This window comes from Rhinolophus hipposideros (assembly GCF_964194185.1).
Source record: "Rhinolophus hipposideros genome assembly, chromosome: 7".
In the NCBI taxonomy this organism is placed as follows: domain Eukaryota; kingdom Metazoa; phylum Chordata; class Mammalia; order Chiroptera; family Rhinolophidae; genus Rhinolophus; species Rhinolophus hipposideros.
Genome location: NC_138053.1, coordinates 46,847,769 through 46,866,776, shown reverse-complemented (window position 1 = coordinate 46,866,776; position 19,008 = coordinate 46,847,769). Strand labels below are relative to the sequence as shown.

The window sequence follows — 19,008 nt, the reverse complement described above, 5'->3', positions numbered from 1 at the left end:
TATATGTATATTATAATATATAATAAGGTATTATTGGCTCACACAATGATAGAGGCTGTGAAGTCTCACTATCTGACATTAGAATCTGGAGAGCGGGAAAGCCAGTGATGTAATTCAAAGACCTGATAGCGGGAGAGCTGATGGTGCAGAATTTCAGTCCATGTCAGAAGACCTAAGAACCAGGAACATCGTGTGCATGCAGGAGAAGTTCTATGTCCCAGCTCAAGTTGTCAGGCAGAGAGTGAATTACACTTTCATCTGCATTTTTGTTCTATTCTGGCCTCTCAACTGATTGCCCACCTCCACTGGGAAAGGCAGTCCAATCTCTTTCACTCAGTCCAACAATACAAATGCTACTCGCTTCTAGAAATACCCTTACAGACACACTCAAGAGTAATGTTTAGCTAGGTAGCCCAGCATCTAGTAACTCAGGAAAGCTGACACATAAAATTAAACATCACACTAATTATTGCCAGTCTTGATATTGAGAGTCTGATTATGTTCCTGTATACTGATACCTTGATTAGTATTTCATGCTGCTACTACTTTCCCAGAAATGTGCTTATTTATTCTGAGATTGATATACTTGTAAAAAGTATTGAATATGATTGAATATGATATTAATGAGCACTCTTATATGACACTTCTCATCTATATAATAAGTACATCTTTGTAAGTCTCTGGGCAATGACATTTCTCTGTATCTTTGATGCATATATTAATTAGTATTTGGTGAAAAATTCCTTTAAAATGTTTGTTATAAGGGTGAATAATTATTTGAGGTTAAGTAGTTCTTCAAAGTTTTTCTCTTTCCTTTGGAATGCTATACATATAATACTCGTGAATTAGGATAAATAGGTTGAACAGTAGTATTGTTGCAACTTTTTGAAGTTCAAAAATCAAGATCACAGCTTTTTGGTAAAGGAACCTCATGTAGACTATAATATTTGTTTCATGTATATCTGGTTCTGGAATTTAAATACCAAGAATGTGGATAACGTTATAAAAAGAGAATTTCAAATTTTAGGACATTTTGTATCATCCTGTTTTTCTTCATATTTTTCGCTTCAGTAAAAGGATATATATCCTTTTTTTAAAAAAAATTTAAATTTATTTATCGGGGTGACAATTGTTAATGAAATTACATAATTTCAGGTATACAATTCTGTATTACATCAACTATAAATCCCATTGTGTGTTCACCACCCAGAGTCAGTTCTCCTTCCATCACCATATATTTGATCCCCTTTACCCTCATCTACCACCCCTCTCCCCCCTTACCCTCTGGTAACCACTAAACTATTGTCTGTGTCTATGATTTTTGTCTTGTTTTTGGTTTATATACCACATATCAGTGAAATCACATGGTTCTCTGCTTTTTCTGTCTGACTTATTTCACTTAGCATTATACTCTCGAGATCCATCCATGTTGTCACAAATGTTCCTGTATCATCTTTCCTTAACGCCGAATAGTATTCCATTGTGTATATATACCACAACTTCTTTATCCATTCGTCTATCGAGGGACATTTTGGTTGTTTCCATGTCTTGGCCACCGTAAACAAAGCTGCAATGAACATTGGAGTACACTTATCTCTATAGAGAAATGCTTTCAAATTTTTTGGGTAGATACCCAGGAGAACGACTGCTGGGTCATATGGTAATTCTATTCGTAATTTCTTGAGGAACCTCCACACTGCCTTCCATAGCGGCTGCACCAGTCTGCATTCTCACCAACAGGGTATGAGGGTTCCTTTTTCTCCACAGCCTCTCCAACACTTCTTGCTATTTGTCTTGTTGATGATAGCCATTCTGACTTGGGTGAGGTGATATCTCATTGTGGTTTTTATTTGCATTTCTCTGATGATTAGTGATGTTGAGCATTGTTTCATATGTCTATTTGCCATTTGTAAGTCCTCTTTGGAGAAATGTCTCTTCAGGTCCTCTGCCCATTTTTCAATTGGGTTGTTTGGTTTTTTGTTGTTGACTTTCATGAGTTCCTTGTATATTTTGGATATTAGACCCTTATCAGAGGAACTGTTTGCAAAAATCTTCTCTCATTCAGTCGGTTGCCTCTTTATTTTGTCTATGGTTTCTTTTGCTGTGCAGAAACTTTTAAGTTTCATATAGTCCCATTTGTTTATTTTAGCTTTTACTTCCATTGCCTTTGGAGTTAAATTCATAAAATGCTCTTTGAACCCATGGTCCATAAGTTTAGTACCTATGTTTTCTTCTATGCAGTTTATTGTGTCAGGTCTTATGCTTAAATCTTTGTTCCATTTTGAATTAATTTTGGTACATGGTGACAGATAACAGTTTAGTTTCATTCTTTTGCACATGGCTATCCAATTCTCCCAGCACCATTTATTGAAGAGGCTGTCTTTCCTCCATTGTATCTTTTTAGCTTCTTTGTCAAAAATTATCTGTGCATATTTATGTGGTTTTATTTCTGGGTTCTCAGTTCTATTCCATTGGTCTATGTGTCTGTTTTTCTGCCAATACCATGCTGTTTTGATTATTGTAGCCCTGTAGTACAAGCTAAAGTCAGGCAGTGTGATACCTGCAGCATTGTTCTTTTTTCTTAAGATTGCTTTGGCTATTCGGGGTCTTTTGTGGTTCCAAACAAATCTCATGATTTTTTGTTGTATTTCTTTAAAAAATGCCATGGATTTTGATGGGGATTGCATTAAATCTGTATATTACTTTGGGTAATATGGCCATTTTAACTGTGTTGATTCTTCCAATCCATGAGCACGGAATGTCTTTCCATTTCTTTGTGTCTTCTTCAATTTCTTTCAAAAATGTCATAGTTTTCAGCATATAAATCCTTCACATCCTTGGTTAAGTTTATTCCTAGGTATTTTATTCTTTTTTTTGCAGTTGCAAAGGGAATTGTTTTTTGTATTTCTTTTTCTGAGATTTCATTGTTAGTATATAAGAATGCAATGGACTTTTGTACGTTCATTTTGTAGCCAGCAACTTTACTGTATTCATTGATTGTTTCTAATAGCTTATATCGTTGACAGCTATGGATAGATCATCCAAACAGAAAATAAATAACCAAATTTCAGCCCTAAATGACACATTAGATGAAATGGACATCATTGACATATATAGAGCACTTCATCCTAAAACATCAGACTATACATTCTTTTCGAGTGTACATGGAACATTCTCAAGGATAGACCATATATTGGGGCATAAAAGCAGCCTCAGCAAATTTAAGAAGATTGAAATCATACCAAGCATATTCTCTGATCACAAGGCTTTGACATTGGATATCAACTGCGAAAAGAAAGCAGGAAAAAACACAAATACATGGAGATTAAACCACATACTTTTAAAGAACGACTGGGTCAAAAAAGAAATTAGAGGAGAGATCAAAAGATATATAGAAACAAATGACAATGAAAATACATCCTACCAAAATTTTTGGGATGCGGCTAAAGCAGTTTTAAGAGGGAAATTTATATCATTACAGGCCTATCTCAAGAAACAAGAAAAGTCCCAAATAAATAACCTTATGTTACACCTCAAAGAACTAGAAAAAGAAGAACAAGTGAAACTCAAGGTCAGCAGAAGAAAGGAAATAACAAAAATCAGAGCAGAGCTTAATGAAATAGAGAACCAAAAGACAATAGAAAAAATTAATGTGACAAAAAGCTGGTTCTTTGAAAAGATTAACAAAATCGACAAACCCTTGGCTAGACTCACTAAGATAAATAGAGAGAAGACACTAATTAACAAAATCAGAAATGAAAAAGGGGAAGTTATCACGGACACCACAGAAATACAAAAGATCATTCAAGAATACTATGAAGGACTATATGCCACCAAATTCAATAACCTAGAAGAAATGGACAAGTTCTTAGAAACATATAGCCTTCCAAGGCTGAGTCATGAAGAACTGGAAAATCTAAACAGACCAATCACCAGTAAAGAAATTGAATCAATCATCCAAAACCTTCCCAAAAGCAAAAGTCCGTGACCAGATGGCTTCACTAGTGAATTCTACCAAACCTTCAAACAGGATCTAATAGCAATCATGCTCAAACTCTTCCAAAAAATTGAAGAAGAGTCAGTACTCCCTAACTCATTTTATGAGGCCAACATTACCCTGATACCAAAACCTGGTAAGGACAACACCAAAAAAGAAAACTACAGACCTATATCTCTGATGAATACTGATGCAAAAATCCTAAACAAAATTTTAGCAAATCGAATACAACAATGCATTAAAAAGATTATTCATCACGACCAAGTGGGGTTTATACCTGGGGCACAAGGATGGTTCAACATCCGCAAATCCATCAATGTGATACAGCACATAAACAAAATAAAGGACAAAAATCATATGATTATATCAATTGATGCAGAAAAAGCATTTGACAAGATACAACATCCATTTATGATTAAAACACTCAATAAAATAGGCATAGAAGGAAAATACGTTAACATAATAAAGGCCATCTATGACAAGCCCTCAGCTAATCTCATAATTAATGGTGAAAAACTGAAGCCCTTTGCTCTACGTTCAGGAACACGACAGGGCTGTCCCCTATCACCTCTGCTTTTCAACATAGTGTTGGAAGTCCTTGCAAGAGCCATCAGGCAAGAGAAAGAAATAAAATGCATCCAAATTGGGAATGAAGGAGTTAAATTGTCACTCTTTGCAGATGACATGATGCTATATATAGAAAACCCTAAAGACTCCACCAAAAAGATATATATCCTTTTATATATATCTTCCTTTTACTGAAGCTAAAGGATATGAAGAAAAACAGGATGATACAAAATGCCCTAAAATTTGAAATTCTCTTTTTATAATGTTATCCACCTTCTTGGTATTTAAATATATATATATATATATATATATATATATATATATATATATATATATATATATATATATATATATATGAAGAAAAAGTGTATTAAGAAAAACCAGAATTCAAATCTGATTGTCAGTCTTCAATATAGCATTTAGGTGTAGGGAATAGCTATTAAAGCCAATTTAATTGTTACATTTGACAACTTGAAAATTTAAAGTAGACTTTGAATGTATGCTCATTAAACCCAGTTGTTGCTAAGATACAGAATTTTTAAAAGTGAAAATCTCAGTTAAACATAATAGGAATTTGCTTTTGAGGCAGATATTCCAATAGATAGTCAACTCCAGGCAAGAGGTGGTGAACAGGAATATTACCTCTGTCCATTTTAGGAAAGCAGCCTAACCTTGTATAAACCATCTTATATTTGTTTTCTTAAAATTACACGTTCCTTGGCAATTCTCAGGGGACATGGAATGTGGTCATTGCTGTCACTTAATATATAGAATCCTTTGGGAAGAATTTAGGTCAAGTCATTGCAAAAGCAGTCAACCATCCCCATCCATATTCGATCCTTTATAATTTTCTATGGTTTGTGTATCGATCCAGTTATCAATACTTGAATGGCAAATTGAGTTGATCCAAAGCATGAACTTGTAAAAGCTTGCCATGTACTTTCAGAAGTTTATCCACCCAGTTTGAAAATAAAATAAACCTTTCCAAAAAGGAGCTCTGGACCTGACAGGCTCACTAGGTTTCACGGTCTTCTTCAATTTATAGCCAAAGACTGATTTGTAAAATTATGGTAATTTTTAAAGAGTCTACATTCTGTAGTTTTCTGAACTAATTTATTAAGGGGAATGATTTTTTTGTCCCTTAATGTATTGTAACAATGACAGTAAGTGCTGAAGCATCTCTAGTAGTTGAACATAAATCTTTTATCTGACCTTTTGAGTCATACAAAGAAAAATTTCCTTTTAAAAATTTTATGAAATACTCATTTTTACCTCTGACATTGTTTCCCCATGAATATGACTTTTTATATAACTGTGTATCTCAGTATAGTCTCTATTTTCAAAATGCCAGGGCACCCTTCCTGCCACTGTTCCCTCACTTTAGTTTTAGGGATTCACCCCTTAACACCTCATTAAGTGAACTGAGATTACTGCATTGTCAGAATACAGTAACTACTATACCATTTGGACATTTTTGGCAATAGGTAAGAGTACTCATTTGAGATTGCTTCATAAGAAACAGTTCACAGAAGTGGAACTGTAGTATGCCAAAACATTTGATTTTTTTTTTTTGGACTTAAACTAAGTTTTTGGTTTTAATATTTGCTAACAGCAAGGTGCTATCCTATGTAACATGACTTATTTACATAGTTACCACAAAACACTTGGTATTTCATGTAGTAATGTCATTATTTCATTGAGAACAGTAATTTTAGTACTGAAATATTTTAATATTTTTGTCTGGCTACCTTTGTACTTTGAACTTTTAAAAGTTGAAAATTCATGATTGGGGTATTATACTTTGCATTGATTTTTCTGAAATTAATAATATTGTAAGTCTTATAAAATACTACTACTCTCTTTACATTTATGTAATGCAGATATTCTAACTCATACAGGTATTCCTATTATGTAAATGGTCTTATACATATAATGGTGGGAACTAAAGAGAGATTATTTAATTGAATCTCAAGTTTTCACGTAGGATTCTACAGAAATGTATTGACTATATTTCACATATTCTTTATACTATTTTAGTCTTAGATCCAGAGCTCAAAATCTGGATTCATTACTATTAGCCCCAGAAAGACTTCTCTGTTAACTGACATAATGCCCGAAACATAGTAAGTACTAAATAAATGTTGCTTATTATTATTATAAGTATATTATGATATAATTTGGTCTATTTCATCACATTCATGGGACATATTCTTTATGAATATGTCTTTATTATTTTGAAGACATTAATTCATTGACATCTGGTATCCAGCCTTTAGCAATCCAATGCCATTCTAATTCCTGATTATTCACATGTAACCTATTTTGTTCTGGGATCTTTTAGGATTCTCTTTTTGTTCCAAATGTTCCGAAATTTAATGAAGCTATGTCTTGATATGAGTCCTCTTTCAATCCAGTGTGCTGGAATCTTAGCAGACCCTTTCTATTTGGAAATTTAAATCTTTTAGTTTATGCATTTCTTTACACTTTTAAAATTCTTTATTTTGTTTTCTCTTTTGGCTAATTCTATTATGTGAATTTTAACTGGTACGTACTATATTGATTCTTTAATTTTCTTACATTTTTTCTCCTACTTTCAATCTATGTAGTGTGTATGTGTGTCCCAGAATCTACCGTTTGACATGTCTAGTCAGCAGGTATGGTTTTTACTTTTTGCACATGATCCCTAGGACTGGGGAGTGCCATGTGAGGAACAGTCATTTAACACGTGTGTCACCCTGTTTGAGTACCCTCCATTTGCTGCCTTCTCTCAGTCATTTTCTAATCCCTTGAATGTCTTTGTTTTTTGTTTGTGAGTTTTCTGTTTTTTTGGTTCTGAGTTTGTAATTGTTATTTCCAGGAGGGTTAGTCCAGTGCAGCTTATTTTGCTATGACCTGAACTGGAACTACCTTAATATTAACTTTTAATTACATTTTTCTGTGCAAGAAAATTCAGTTAAATGCATGGTTACCACCCATCATGCTTTCCAATTCTTCTCTATCTCATAAAAATATATGCTAATTTTTATACATTACAGGCAGTTTTCCTGTTAAGTAATTGTTCACCTAAAGAAACCTTGAAAATTTTTAAATGTTTTTTTAGATCAATAATTTGTTTTTATCTTGTCTCTAGGTAAATAAGGAAATGAATCTAAGTAAATATTACTAGTTTTCTGTATAAATATTTTGGATAGAAATTTCTTTCTTAGAGATCTGCCATTAAGTTACAATAAGTAAAGTTTTTAGGCTTCTTAGTAAATGTTTTTGAATGACAGTATATGGCAGAATTTTTAATCCATCGATTAAAAAGGCAATCATTAAACTTTAAAAAATTGTTTAGAAATAAATTCATAAACCATACAATAAATGAGCATATTTTGTCTTGAGTCCGTCTTTTATGATTTAATTAAATTGAGGATTTAAAGGTACTTGGTATTTCTATGATTCTTTAATGATCACTAGTTTTGAGTTTATTAGTTTCTAATAAACTCTAATTTTTAAGGTTTATGGAGTTATAGTTGACAATAGTTTGTTTGAAAATTTTTTGTTAATAAAAGTTTCTAATGTCAACATAATGCCTTTTAACCAGTTATGCTATGCCATCAAATGAGTATAGTTCTGTGCTTTGGGGAAGGTATAAAGGAGGTTGGCCTTAAGTTTCTGAAACTTTTAAATGACAAAGGACCAGAATTTTGTAATCAGAAAAAAACATAAGATTCTACTATTTTAACTTAATTTTCCTAGAGAATATTATGAGAGACCTGAGCAATTGTTACTAAACTAGGTAAACTGGTTTAAATTCAGAAGTAAATGATTCATGATAATTCATTCTATGTCCTATTAAGTTATATTTCCTAACCATGCCATAGCATGATATTTTATCCTATTATAAATTTTGAAATATAATGAAGCTATGTCTTGATATGAGTCCTCTTTCAATCCAGTGTGCTGGAATCTTAGCAGACCCTTTCTATCTGGAAAAATAAATCTTTTAAATTTTGTCCAGTGTTTGCTTGCTTACTGTTTACGTGAGGCCTCCGAAGCAACAGCAAATAGTGATGTCAGCGCCAGTGAGATGTTTCTGTCATAACCACTCTGAAATGCTACTGTGTTAAAGTAATAAACCATTTTTAGAAGGCAGACAAATTCAGCTGACTCAAGAGAAAGGAGATTTATGCCCTTAGGTGTTATTTCTATTGTGGCTTATTTGTAAAATGCTTTATGACCAGCTTTTAGATTTTGTTTACGAATCTCCTGTAGGATAAGTCATTACTTTGGAACATAGTGGTTACTACTATTGCTTGTTCGAGACCCCACTGCAATTAACTGTCAGTACTGGGATTTTAAAATAGAGATCTCTAAGGTTCCTATTATATCATGTCCATGTTAGATGTTCATAGATGTTCATGCTTACCCACTACACCACCCAAGTATCACTGAATGAATGGTGAATGTCTAGTGGAAAATATAGGGAGGAGCTAGTTTAGTGTTGAGGGAGATGGACAATGAATTCCGTTTTGTGTTTTGAAGTTTGAGGTTCATATAGGACACCCTGGTAGTACCACTCCAAAAAGGAATTAATTGTGTATGCAAGTCTGGAGTTCAGGAGAGGCACCACCTCGACATACGCATTTGGCTGTTGTCAGCTTATCTGTAAGAATGGAAGCTATGACTGTAGATAACACATAACTCTACAGAGAAAAAAGAGAAGTGGGCCAAGGGGTCATTCTGAGAAATATTACCATTTAGCATCTGAGTGGAAGATAGAGAAGCATACTGTGAAGATATGATTAGATAAATATTAGATCTAGAAGTGTGTCAGGGAATCCAAGGCATTATTTCTTTATGTGTCAGGAAATCTAAGGCAGTATTTCTTTATCAGCACCTAATATCAAAGATAAAGTAACAGGTGAATAATAGGCAACCCTTGCAGTCAATAATCTCCTTCCTTACCTACCCGCCCCGGCAATCCAGTTATTATAAGAAAAGCCTTTCTCTTGATTCTGAATTTATATATAGTATAATTTTTCATTGTTAATTATAACTCCTAATTAGGCTAAGATAAATCTAAATTTTACTATATTTCCCATGATGCCAAAGACTCATCATCTCTATTATAACACAGTAATGGAGTGAACATGTATAGTTATTCAAAGTAAAAGTAGCTTCTGAGATTCCCTAACCTAGACTTGGGGTTTTTGTTCTCAAGGATTCTCTCTGACTCCCACCAATGATTTTTGCAATTATGAAGACCTAAAAAGAATTCTTAGGTGATACTAAATAATATATTAAAACCTATAGCAAGGGCTTACAATGCTAATAATTTGTAACATTGTAGTTAGAGTTCAGCATATTTTTTACTTTTAGATTATTACATTTTGATTGTAAGAACCTACAGGATCTAAAAGATGCAGAGACTTGCTTGATCATACAATCATCTTGAGATGTTTAAGCATTTAAAACAAAAAAATTTTTGAGCCATAAGAAAGTTGAGCAAGAAAATAGTTTGAAAAGTAAGATTAGTAGTTTCACAATGTAGTTCTCTTATCTTTTTAGAAGTCCTTATCTGTATTCTTTTCTCAGCTCTGGTTACCTTAGAAGATAAATGTGACCAGTTGTCAACTTAGATATTTTACTGCTTTAGAAGTTACAAGGTAGTACACTTTAATCTCTTTTTTATTACATAACATGACTAATTTCCTATATTGCTAGAATTTTACAACTATTTATTATAACTATATATACTACTATGTATTTGTTTACAATAGACAAAATATATCATAAATTATAATGGACAGCCTTTACTTTTTTAGTGTACATGTATGTAGACACAGCTAAACTTTCATATGAATACATTTAAAAACATACTGAAAAAAAAGTAAGTTCCCAAATAACAGGCACTATTATTTGCGAGTAGTAACGTCAAAATATCTTTATGCTTCTTTTTCCTCTAGCTTGATATTTTGATTCCCAGGAGAGTGACGAAGATTAATTCTGCAAGGTTATTTAGACGGCTTTGATAATGTATCAGAATTCAGACCCATTAGTTGATATGTTCTAAGCAGAATATCAGCTCACACGTTGATAATCCTCCTCTCCCTAGACACATTCAGAATGGCCACAAAGAATTCCCCAGGAATCGCTTAGTACTAGTCATAGTGTTTGATTTACATAGTTTACCAATACTGTATATTTTCTTTTATCTCTTTGGACCCTCCAAAGAACCTGGAAACTGAGTATATAACTCTATATCTATATATTTTTAGAAGCAAATCTATTTAGGTTTTATTAACCTATATATTATCACAATATCAAGTACTGTTGTGCATTTTTAAAACCATCTCCTTATTGTTTAAATTATACTATTCCATAATATAAAACTGTCTTATATACTTAAGCTACTTAAAATATTTCCTAATCTGTATTCAGAGCTTCACTGTCCCAATTATTTGTTTTACCCACTCCATTATAATTATATTCCCTTCTTAATAAGGATCATTTCAATAAAAAAAATTCAAATGTTTATTGAGCACCATGAACATATGTCTAGAGCTGTGCAAGATACTGTGGAACCTATGGAAGAAATGTAAGATATAGTCGCTGATCTCAAAGAGCTAGAAATTTAAAGGAGAAGACTGCAGGTTTGAAACAACCAGAGAAAAATATAAGGAGGATAAAACTGAGTGAAAAACTGTGGAGACAAACTCTAAAGTAGTCAGAATAGAGAAGTCTATGTAAGCTAAAATAAAGAGAATTTAACCTGGGCTTTGAAGTGATGGGTAAAGGGTTTGGCATTTAATCTTGGACTTAAAGAATTGACAGACAGATATTCGGAATAAACAAAACCCTGGCTAAAGAAAATGGATGTTTTCTGAAGTTGAGAATTTTAATGCAGATCAGATAAAAAGTGCTATTATTAGTTTGTTTTACTAGCTAAAATTATGACAATTTAGAGCCAACTAGTGCGTCCTACTATGATTATAAACATTTAAAAAGTTAATTGTTCTCCACTTTTTGACATAGAAAAATATAGACATAGCTTAAAACATGGAAGGCTATAGACTGAATGAGATGGTTAGTATAGGTCTGTCTGTGAACACTGAATTATCCAGAAGATCTTCAGAAAAAAAACAAACAAACTTGTTTTTGCCCATCCCTCTAAAGAATAAGATGCTTACAAAATGTCTTCAATTTGTGGTTTCTGACTCTGGTATACCAATTGAAGTCCTGATTTTATTTATAGATTATTTTGAAATTACAGAACTACTCAATAAAGAACAGCCATGCCAATAGTCTTACATGTCAAACAAAAAACTCAAGTAAAAGATTTTAAAATTGACTCAACCATACAATATAGCCTTTGTGTGAATTTACTGGTTTTAAAAACAATACTTTCCTGAGTTGCTCTTTCTATTTCACTGGCATTATAAAAGAATGGGCTAAATATAGAGTTAGGACACAGAAATATTTCGTGCTTCTCAGTTCATTAGGCCTGATAGGAGGCTCTTATCAAAGTCAAGTGCATAAGGGCATGTGGACCCTTACATGTGTAATGATGGGGATAGGCTGGGACAGCAGCAGTGAAAGTAGACGGGTGCTTCCTGCCTTGGTTCTGAATCCCGTATATACAGGCAGAATGGTCCAGTAGAGTCACTGTCGCAGGCATAATCGAACTTTTCTCAAAAATAATCTGAGTATTTCAAGAAAAATTATTTCCTTGGATTGAATTTCTACATAGTTCTTGATTATTTTTTATTGTTTGGAATAACAGATGTTACACCTGTTAAAGGAAAAACCTAGTGAGTATAATTACAAAATAGAAACCAAAAAGTAGTTTCCCATTCTTAAAAAGAAATGATATTTTTAGTTTATTCTGTACTGAATAGCTGAGAAAACATTTAAAAATTCTTTTTTGGAATTTTGAATATATACATTTGAATGATATTTTGAAAGAAGTTGCTTGTTATTAGTGATTTAGAATTGGTCCCTTGTTTCTTTGCTATCCAAGATAGAAGGGTAGAAGGCTGGACTTGCGTTTATTTGTATTTCTCTTATTACTTTATTTAGAATCAGAGTGGGGCACAAATTCATTATTAGTTTGGCATTGTTGAAACTTTCAAGTGATGAGAAACTCTTTCATTTCTAAAAATGTCCGTCTTAGTCAAAGTTGCCTGTCAATTGTGATGAGAGAATACAAAATTGTGTGTTTCCATTTTCCTGATAATGTAATCTGTTGTCTAAAAATAAAACAAGTGTAATTTTTCTTCTTCTTTGTGTGGGCTTGAAAAAGTAATAACAGTGGTCTTTATTTTGTGTGTGTGCTTGTTTACATTGAGAAGCTTTAAAAGGTAAATGCCCAAATTTACTTCCAATTTATATATTCCTTACATAGATAAAACTTTCTTATTTGGAGTTATATATGCTTGTTAAATGATTCTTGTTTCATTATATATGAAAATTGCAAATATTTTTGGGCATATGATTCTAAGTTTAAGAGAAATAAATAAATCAGATGTGACAAATTGTCTGAAATAATTTCAACTGAATAAATAAAAATTCTTAGAACTTTTCCAAATCTTTTTTTGGTAAACATTGCTCAAATTGTTTAATTTTGGTTACATATGTAAGCCTATACAACTGGGTGTACTCATCGAACTAAAAGGTGGTTTTCCTAGTCTGATTCCCCTTCTTTTGTTAAGAAATAGGAAGTGGTAAAATAAAACAAATTAAAGGATTAAACATACATTATGATCTGCTTGGGTTTCAAATCACGCACACCACACACACATACACACACACATACAATTTCTTTGTGGCTAGACAAATAATATTCAATACAAACAAAAATGTCCTTTGTTTCCCTTTAGGTTTTAAGCTAGTATAAATAAATATTTCTCAACACCTAGGAATCGCAGTATTTAAGCCTTTGGCAGTGTTTCTGTAATATTAAGTAAGACATTTGTCTATGTTTTCTATCTGAAAATTTAAAAGAAAGCAGTAAACACAATTCATCCAGAAAAATTTACTCTGTGGGGTTACACATACAAATGATTCTGAATTATAGGATTTAACTGAAATATTTTATAAAATGCCACTCAGATTGCAAACATTTGATTTTTACTTTAGTTACCTTTAGTTTTATTTGTAAATTGACTAATATGGATTTGTCTTAGAATTATCAACACTGTTACATATTTTCCAATCTGTATATAACATACTTATAGAAATAGTCTTAAAAATAAGACATTTGGGAAAAGTTCTTATTAGATAAATGCCAACATAGAAATTACTCATCTAAGAGGCTAAAAAACAAAACAAAAACCAGAAAAACCTCCATTTTACTCTCAATTTTATCACTCACTCAGTGTCATTAGAATCTTTCTTCAGAATTATGTGTAGGATTCTGAAGTTAATTCTCCCTCTGACTAGTTGTTTAGTTAGGATATCTTCTTATGTCAGGAGACAGCATAACAGCATAGCAGAATACGATCTTGACTTGATTCCTTCAGTGTATTAGATAACTATGCCGAACCTCAGTTTACTAATCTATAAACTGTATATTAGTTCCATTTTGGTAATGGTTAGATGAGTTATATTTGTGCTATGCTTGACTTATACTTCAACTACAAGCCATGGTAGCTATGTAATTATAATTATTTCTAAAATCTTAGTTATAATAATTCTAATTTTAATAGTAAGGGTAATTATAATTATTATTAATTACTGTTTTAGTATTTTTACCAAATGAGGGTAACCTGTGTTCCCTTCAGAATTCCGTAACTATAACTAAAACTGTATTATTATACTATTTTATTTTAAAGTGCCTACTAGTAGTTAAGATATTTTTGTCTTGCATTATGCAAAAGCACTCCAGCTAGACACTTGACATTATTATTTGTAATTTATAGTAATAAATTATTGTTTTTTGATAAAGGAGTTAGTTACTGTGTGATGCTGCCAAGTTTATCAGTTTCCTAAAACCTTACACTTCTCCTAGCTATTACCAAACTTGTGCTCTTTCTTCAGAAGTAGGTTATGTCAATTACTTCATTTTACCATTTAACAGAAACTAGCGTTAAAAAATCTTCATGTATAAGTTCTTTTCTTAAACTGAGCGGAGTGAATTAAAGTTGTAGCAAACAGATGATTGTATGCTTATATGGTGTTGGTGTTTATGTTGTTTTCTGCTAGAAGGTGAGAGAGTGACTTACTACTTATAAAAATTATTCTTGGGTTATATGTTGGTTTATATAAAAAACTTTAGTAAGAAAGTAGAAAGTTGCCTGGTTTTTTAATCACTCTATTTATAACTGATAAATGTACTGTATTTGAATCTTAAACTTTTTTCCCCCAAGAGAGATTATGTATATTTAAAACTGGGCTGCTCAATTTTGGTATTCTCCCAAAGCTAATCATGTTTTTCTTTCATCCTAGTTCAGACTTGGTTCCTTCAACCTAGAGAAAGTTGCAAGCCCAGCTGAGGTCATTAGAGATCTTATTTGTGACTGTTTGGAAACCATCACGGAAAACCAAGCCAAAAATGAGCACCTGCAGAAAGAAAATGAAAGGCTTCTGAGAGATTGGAATGATGTCCAAGGACGGTGTGTACATGATGTGCTTGTGTTATATAAACACCAAGCTCTCTTTAGATTGTTTAGCTTTAAGATAATGATTTGTAAATTTATAACATATATACTAGCATATATTTAAAATAAATCTGTCATTAATTACACCTTTACTTAACATGATGACATTATTTTATTTTGGTCAGGATTGTACATTATAGAAGTACATTAACATTTTTAGGTCATTAGTATTCGGTGGCACCAGAAGACATAAATGATAAGGGATGTCCTGTTAGTTCAGTTGGTTCAAGTGCGGTGCTCTTAACAAGGTAGCCGATTTTATCCCCGCATGGGCCACTGTGAGCTGCGCCCTCTACAACTAGATTGAAACAACTACATGACTTGGAGCTGATGGGTCCTGGAAAAACACACTTAGGAAAAAAAATGATAAGGAGTAATTGAGCAATGAGAATCAGAATCAATTAATATTAATCAAAATTTAGGAAGTTATATTTATAAGGATTAATTTACCTCAAGTTACAGGATTAATAATGAATAAAAACAGACGTGAAACATAAGCACAATTGATTCCTTATTTGGAATCTTTATATGAATGACAAGTATTTCTAATGATGTGTGTTTTGGCTCCTAATAAAGACTTATTTTCCCTGATTGATAGAAAATTCATACTACTGGCATTTTTAAAAGATGAGGTAATTGTGACTACTGCAAAAGACATTTGAAAGCCCTTTAGCTTTTTGATTTTACCTCTTATTTTTTAAAAGTTGAAGAGGAAAGTCACTTTCTCTTCTCAATTATGAATTTTCTCAACTATGTCAAGTTGGCCCAGGGTTTAGCCTGTACTATTCTGTTATATGAAAGATGTTTGAAGAAAATAAAATATATATTGTGAACACTTTATCTCTACAGAGACATATATGATATAATATGTATATGTTTGTACATATATATACCACACCATCTGAAATAATTATGTGGAATGTAATAATAATGATAATTATTATTATTACATCCAGTGTATCCAGTAGATTTTTTTAAACTTTAATTCAAACTAGTAGTAGTTTTAAAACATAAGAACATTTTATTCTATTTACGGTCTTTTTAGGGCAATCATTGATGTTGTTTTTCAGACATTAGTAATTATACATGGGGAAGTACCTGAAAAATAAGTGAAGGGTTTTATCAATATATATGTGAAAATGAGGTTGACCAAAGGAAATTCTTTCAGTGTATTCAATTATATTCATTAATACAAGACATACAAAATTAACTTCCTAACACCTGGTTATAGTTGGCTATTAGTTATTAAGAAAGTATGTTGTTCTCTTTTAGCTCTGAATTAATCTTTATCTTCAAGTATATAAAAATAATGAAACCAAATTAAAACTGTATAAATATTAGGAAACCATACAGAAAAAATAAGTTAATTTTTCTCTTTAACTTCTATTTTATTCATGTTTGTATGAATCAATATCAAATATCTATGCTAGAAAGCATGTTTTGGAGCCTATATCTGTAGTTTGTATGTGTTTTTCTATTTATATATGAAATGAATCATATTAAAGGCGATGTACTGTGGTCGTGATAAGCCATTATATTTAAAACTTGAAATACCCTCAGGATGATAGGAAATTTGATCCACAAATTGCCCACAAAAATGCAGACTGGGTACTTGGTACTTGAACAAATTGCTTTAAAATGCCTGCCAGAGGTTGAAAGAGGTATTATCTTATCAGTATTCAACACCATTGCCATAGAAAAGAAAGCAGGATGGAACAAAGATGAGAAAATGTTCCCTGTGCTGTAAAACAGTGTGTGTGAGGGGTACATATAATATGTGGCCCACACATGCTTGATTTGCTATTTCTGAACTATCTGTAAAGTACTTTTGTGTTATTGTGGCAAAAGGTTTTCTATTTGATCAAAAGCACAGCCATATATCTTATGTCCTGACTTAGTATGCTCCAGCTATTCTTTTCTTCATAAATACTGGATCAGACATCTTCAGAGGCTGAAGATATTTGCTATTGTGGTGGCCCTCCAAACTGAGAGGAAAGAGAGTCCACTCCAGAGATTTTTAGATTCTTATTATATATACCAGATGTTAGTAACTTTATCTGTTTCCCAAATTTGGTTTTCTCTTATCAGAGGAGAAAGGGGCTATTTTAAGGAGTTATAAATACATCTTGACCATGGCCAAGCAGTACTTTCTTTAGCATTCCCTCTCAACAGCCTTTGTATACTCGAAATTAAGCAAAGGATTTACAGCTCCAGCTTCTGTGAGGCAAGGAGTACTGATCAAGTGTCTTTAGAGAGGATTAGAAATAGGACATGGATATGAGTTAGGTAACTGAGGACATGGAAAGTAGAGAATCATTGGTTGAGACGATCATGTTAGTTCTGGCTACAGTTCAGTTTTCTGGGCATCCTCTGCTTACTCTTATATCAGTGTCCATCCACGATATCCAATCATTTCTTACCCATCATTGTTCCAAACTGTGTATGCGTAGGGGAGTGGAAAGAGGAAGAAAGGTATAAAATAGGTGCAGAGAATCCCTTGTAAACTGTGGTAGAGAGGTCTAAAATATATTTAACACACAATAAGATATGTGAGCAAAAATCAGTCATATATACATGTGCTTATACCAGGGAAATGTTTATGATAATGTTAAGAGGAGAAATATGAATTACCAAAAATCTGAGTAATATCCCACTTTTTTTGCAAACCATATCTTTAGGTAAAAAACTATTTAGAAGGAGAAAGTGAAATTAATAATCTACGTCTGGAATTGTGGATTAAATTTTCCTTTGCTTTTTGGAGGTATTTTTTGCATATGTTTTGGTATTTAAATATGCGTTATTATTATAATCAGAGCTAAGCTATTTCCATTTGTGATGACAGTGGAGAATAAACGAGGTTTGAGTAAAGAATGAGGAATTACACTATGATAAAAAAAAGAGCTTTAATGTGTAGACTTTCAACATATATGTTTGCTTTTTTGTTTACTGTTTAATAATTGTGGTTTTAGCTCCATTTCGAACAAGAGTGACATTCCTGGATTAATATAATTCTGTATAGTTTAGATAGAGAAAACATTAGAAATATTGTATGTGAATCCTTAGGTCATTAGCTATATTTATTTCACTGGCTTTTCCTATTTAATTTTAAATAACAACTCCCACATTCTGTGTTATTGAATAGGTCTTTTGTTTGCACCCAGACATCAAGTTAGAAACTCCAGCTTTATTCTGAGTTTTCGTTATTGAACCTATAATTTGAGGCAGTTTTTAGCAGATTGAATTGGGTTGACACTCATTGAATCATGAGAAGAGACCTCGAAAGCTCTTCTACTTCATCTCTCTGCCTTCAGGCTAGGATCCCATTATATCCAGATGAATTAAGTCCGATTGTTAAAGACCTCAAGAGATAGCTTCAACTCCCCTTGGTAGCCCATTACAGTGTTTCAGCACAGCCACAGTCAGAACATTCTTCCTTCCATCTACTGGGAATCTGAGTCCTTCATGGTACAGTAGTTGAAGGCCATTTCCTCTGGTTCTGTCCTCTGAAAGGGTGAGGAACAGCTGTTTACCATCTTTTTAGTACTTCAGGCTTAGTAAGTCTCTTTTCCAGTGCTTTTTTTTGGCCAGTTCTTTTCAGCATTCTTTGTCCTTTGAACCCTATGAATATTTTCTTTCGCTGTGCATCTCTGACCTGGATATGAATTTGGCCAGAGCTGATTGTAAACATAAGGGTTACTTCACTGTTTCTCAATGCCACATGTTCACATTTATGTATCTATTGTTGTATTTGGGTTATCGTGTAATCTGTTCTTTTATTTTGAATGTTATTTCTGCCTGAAA

At 32.5% G+C, this 19,008-nt stretch overlaps 1 protein-coding gene across 2 annotated transcripts in view; it reads left to right on the top strand.

Moving 5' to 3' along the window:
• XRCC4 (X-ray repair cross complementing 4) overlaps nt 1-19,008 on the top strand; it is a 251,860-nt gene that overhangs the window by 84,290 nt on the left and 148,562 nt on the right. For both annotated transcript variants that reach the window (XM_081053815.1, XM_081053816.1), the window contains one exon: nt 14,996-15,162. In XM_081053815.1, the coding sequence (XP_080909941.1) occupies nt 14,996-15,162 (167 nt within the window). The remainder of the gene's footprint in view (nt 1-14,995; nt 15,163-19,008) is intronic.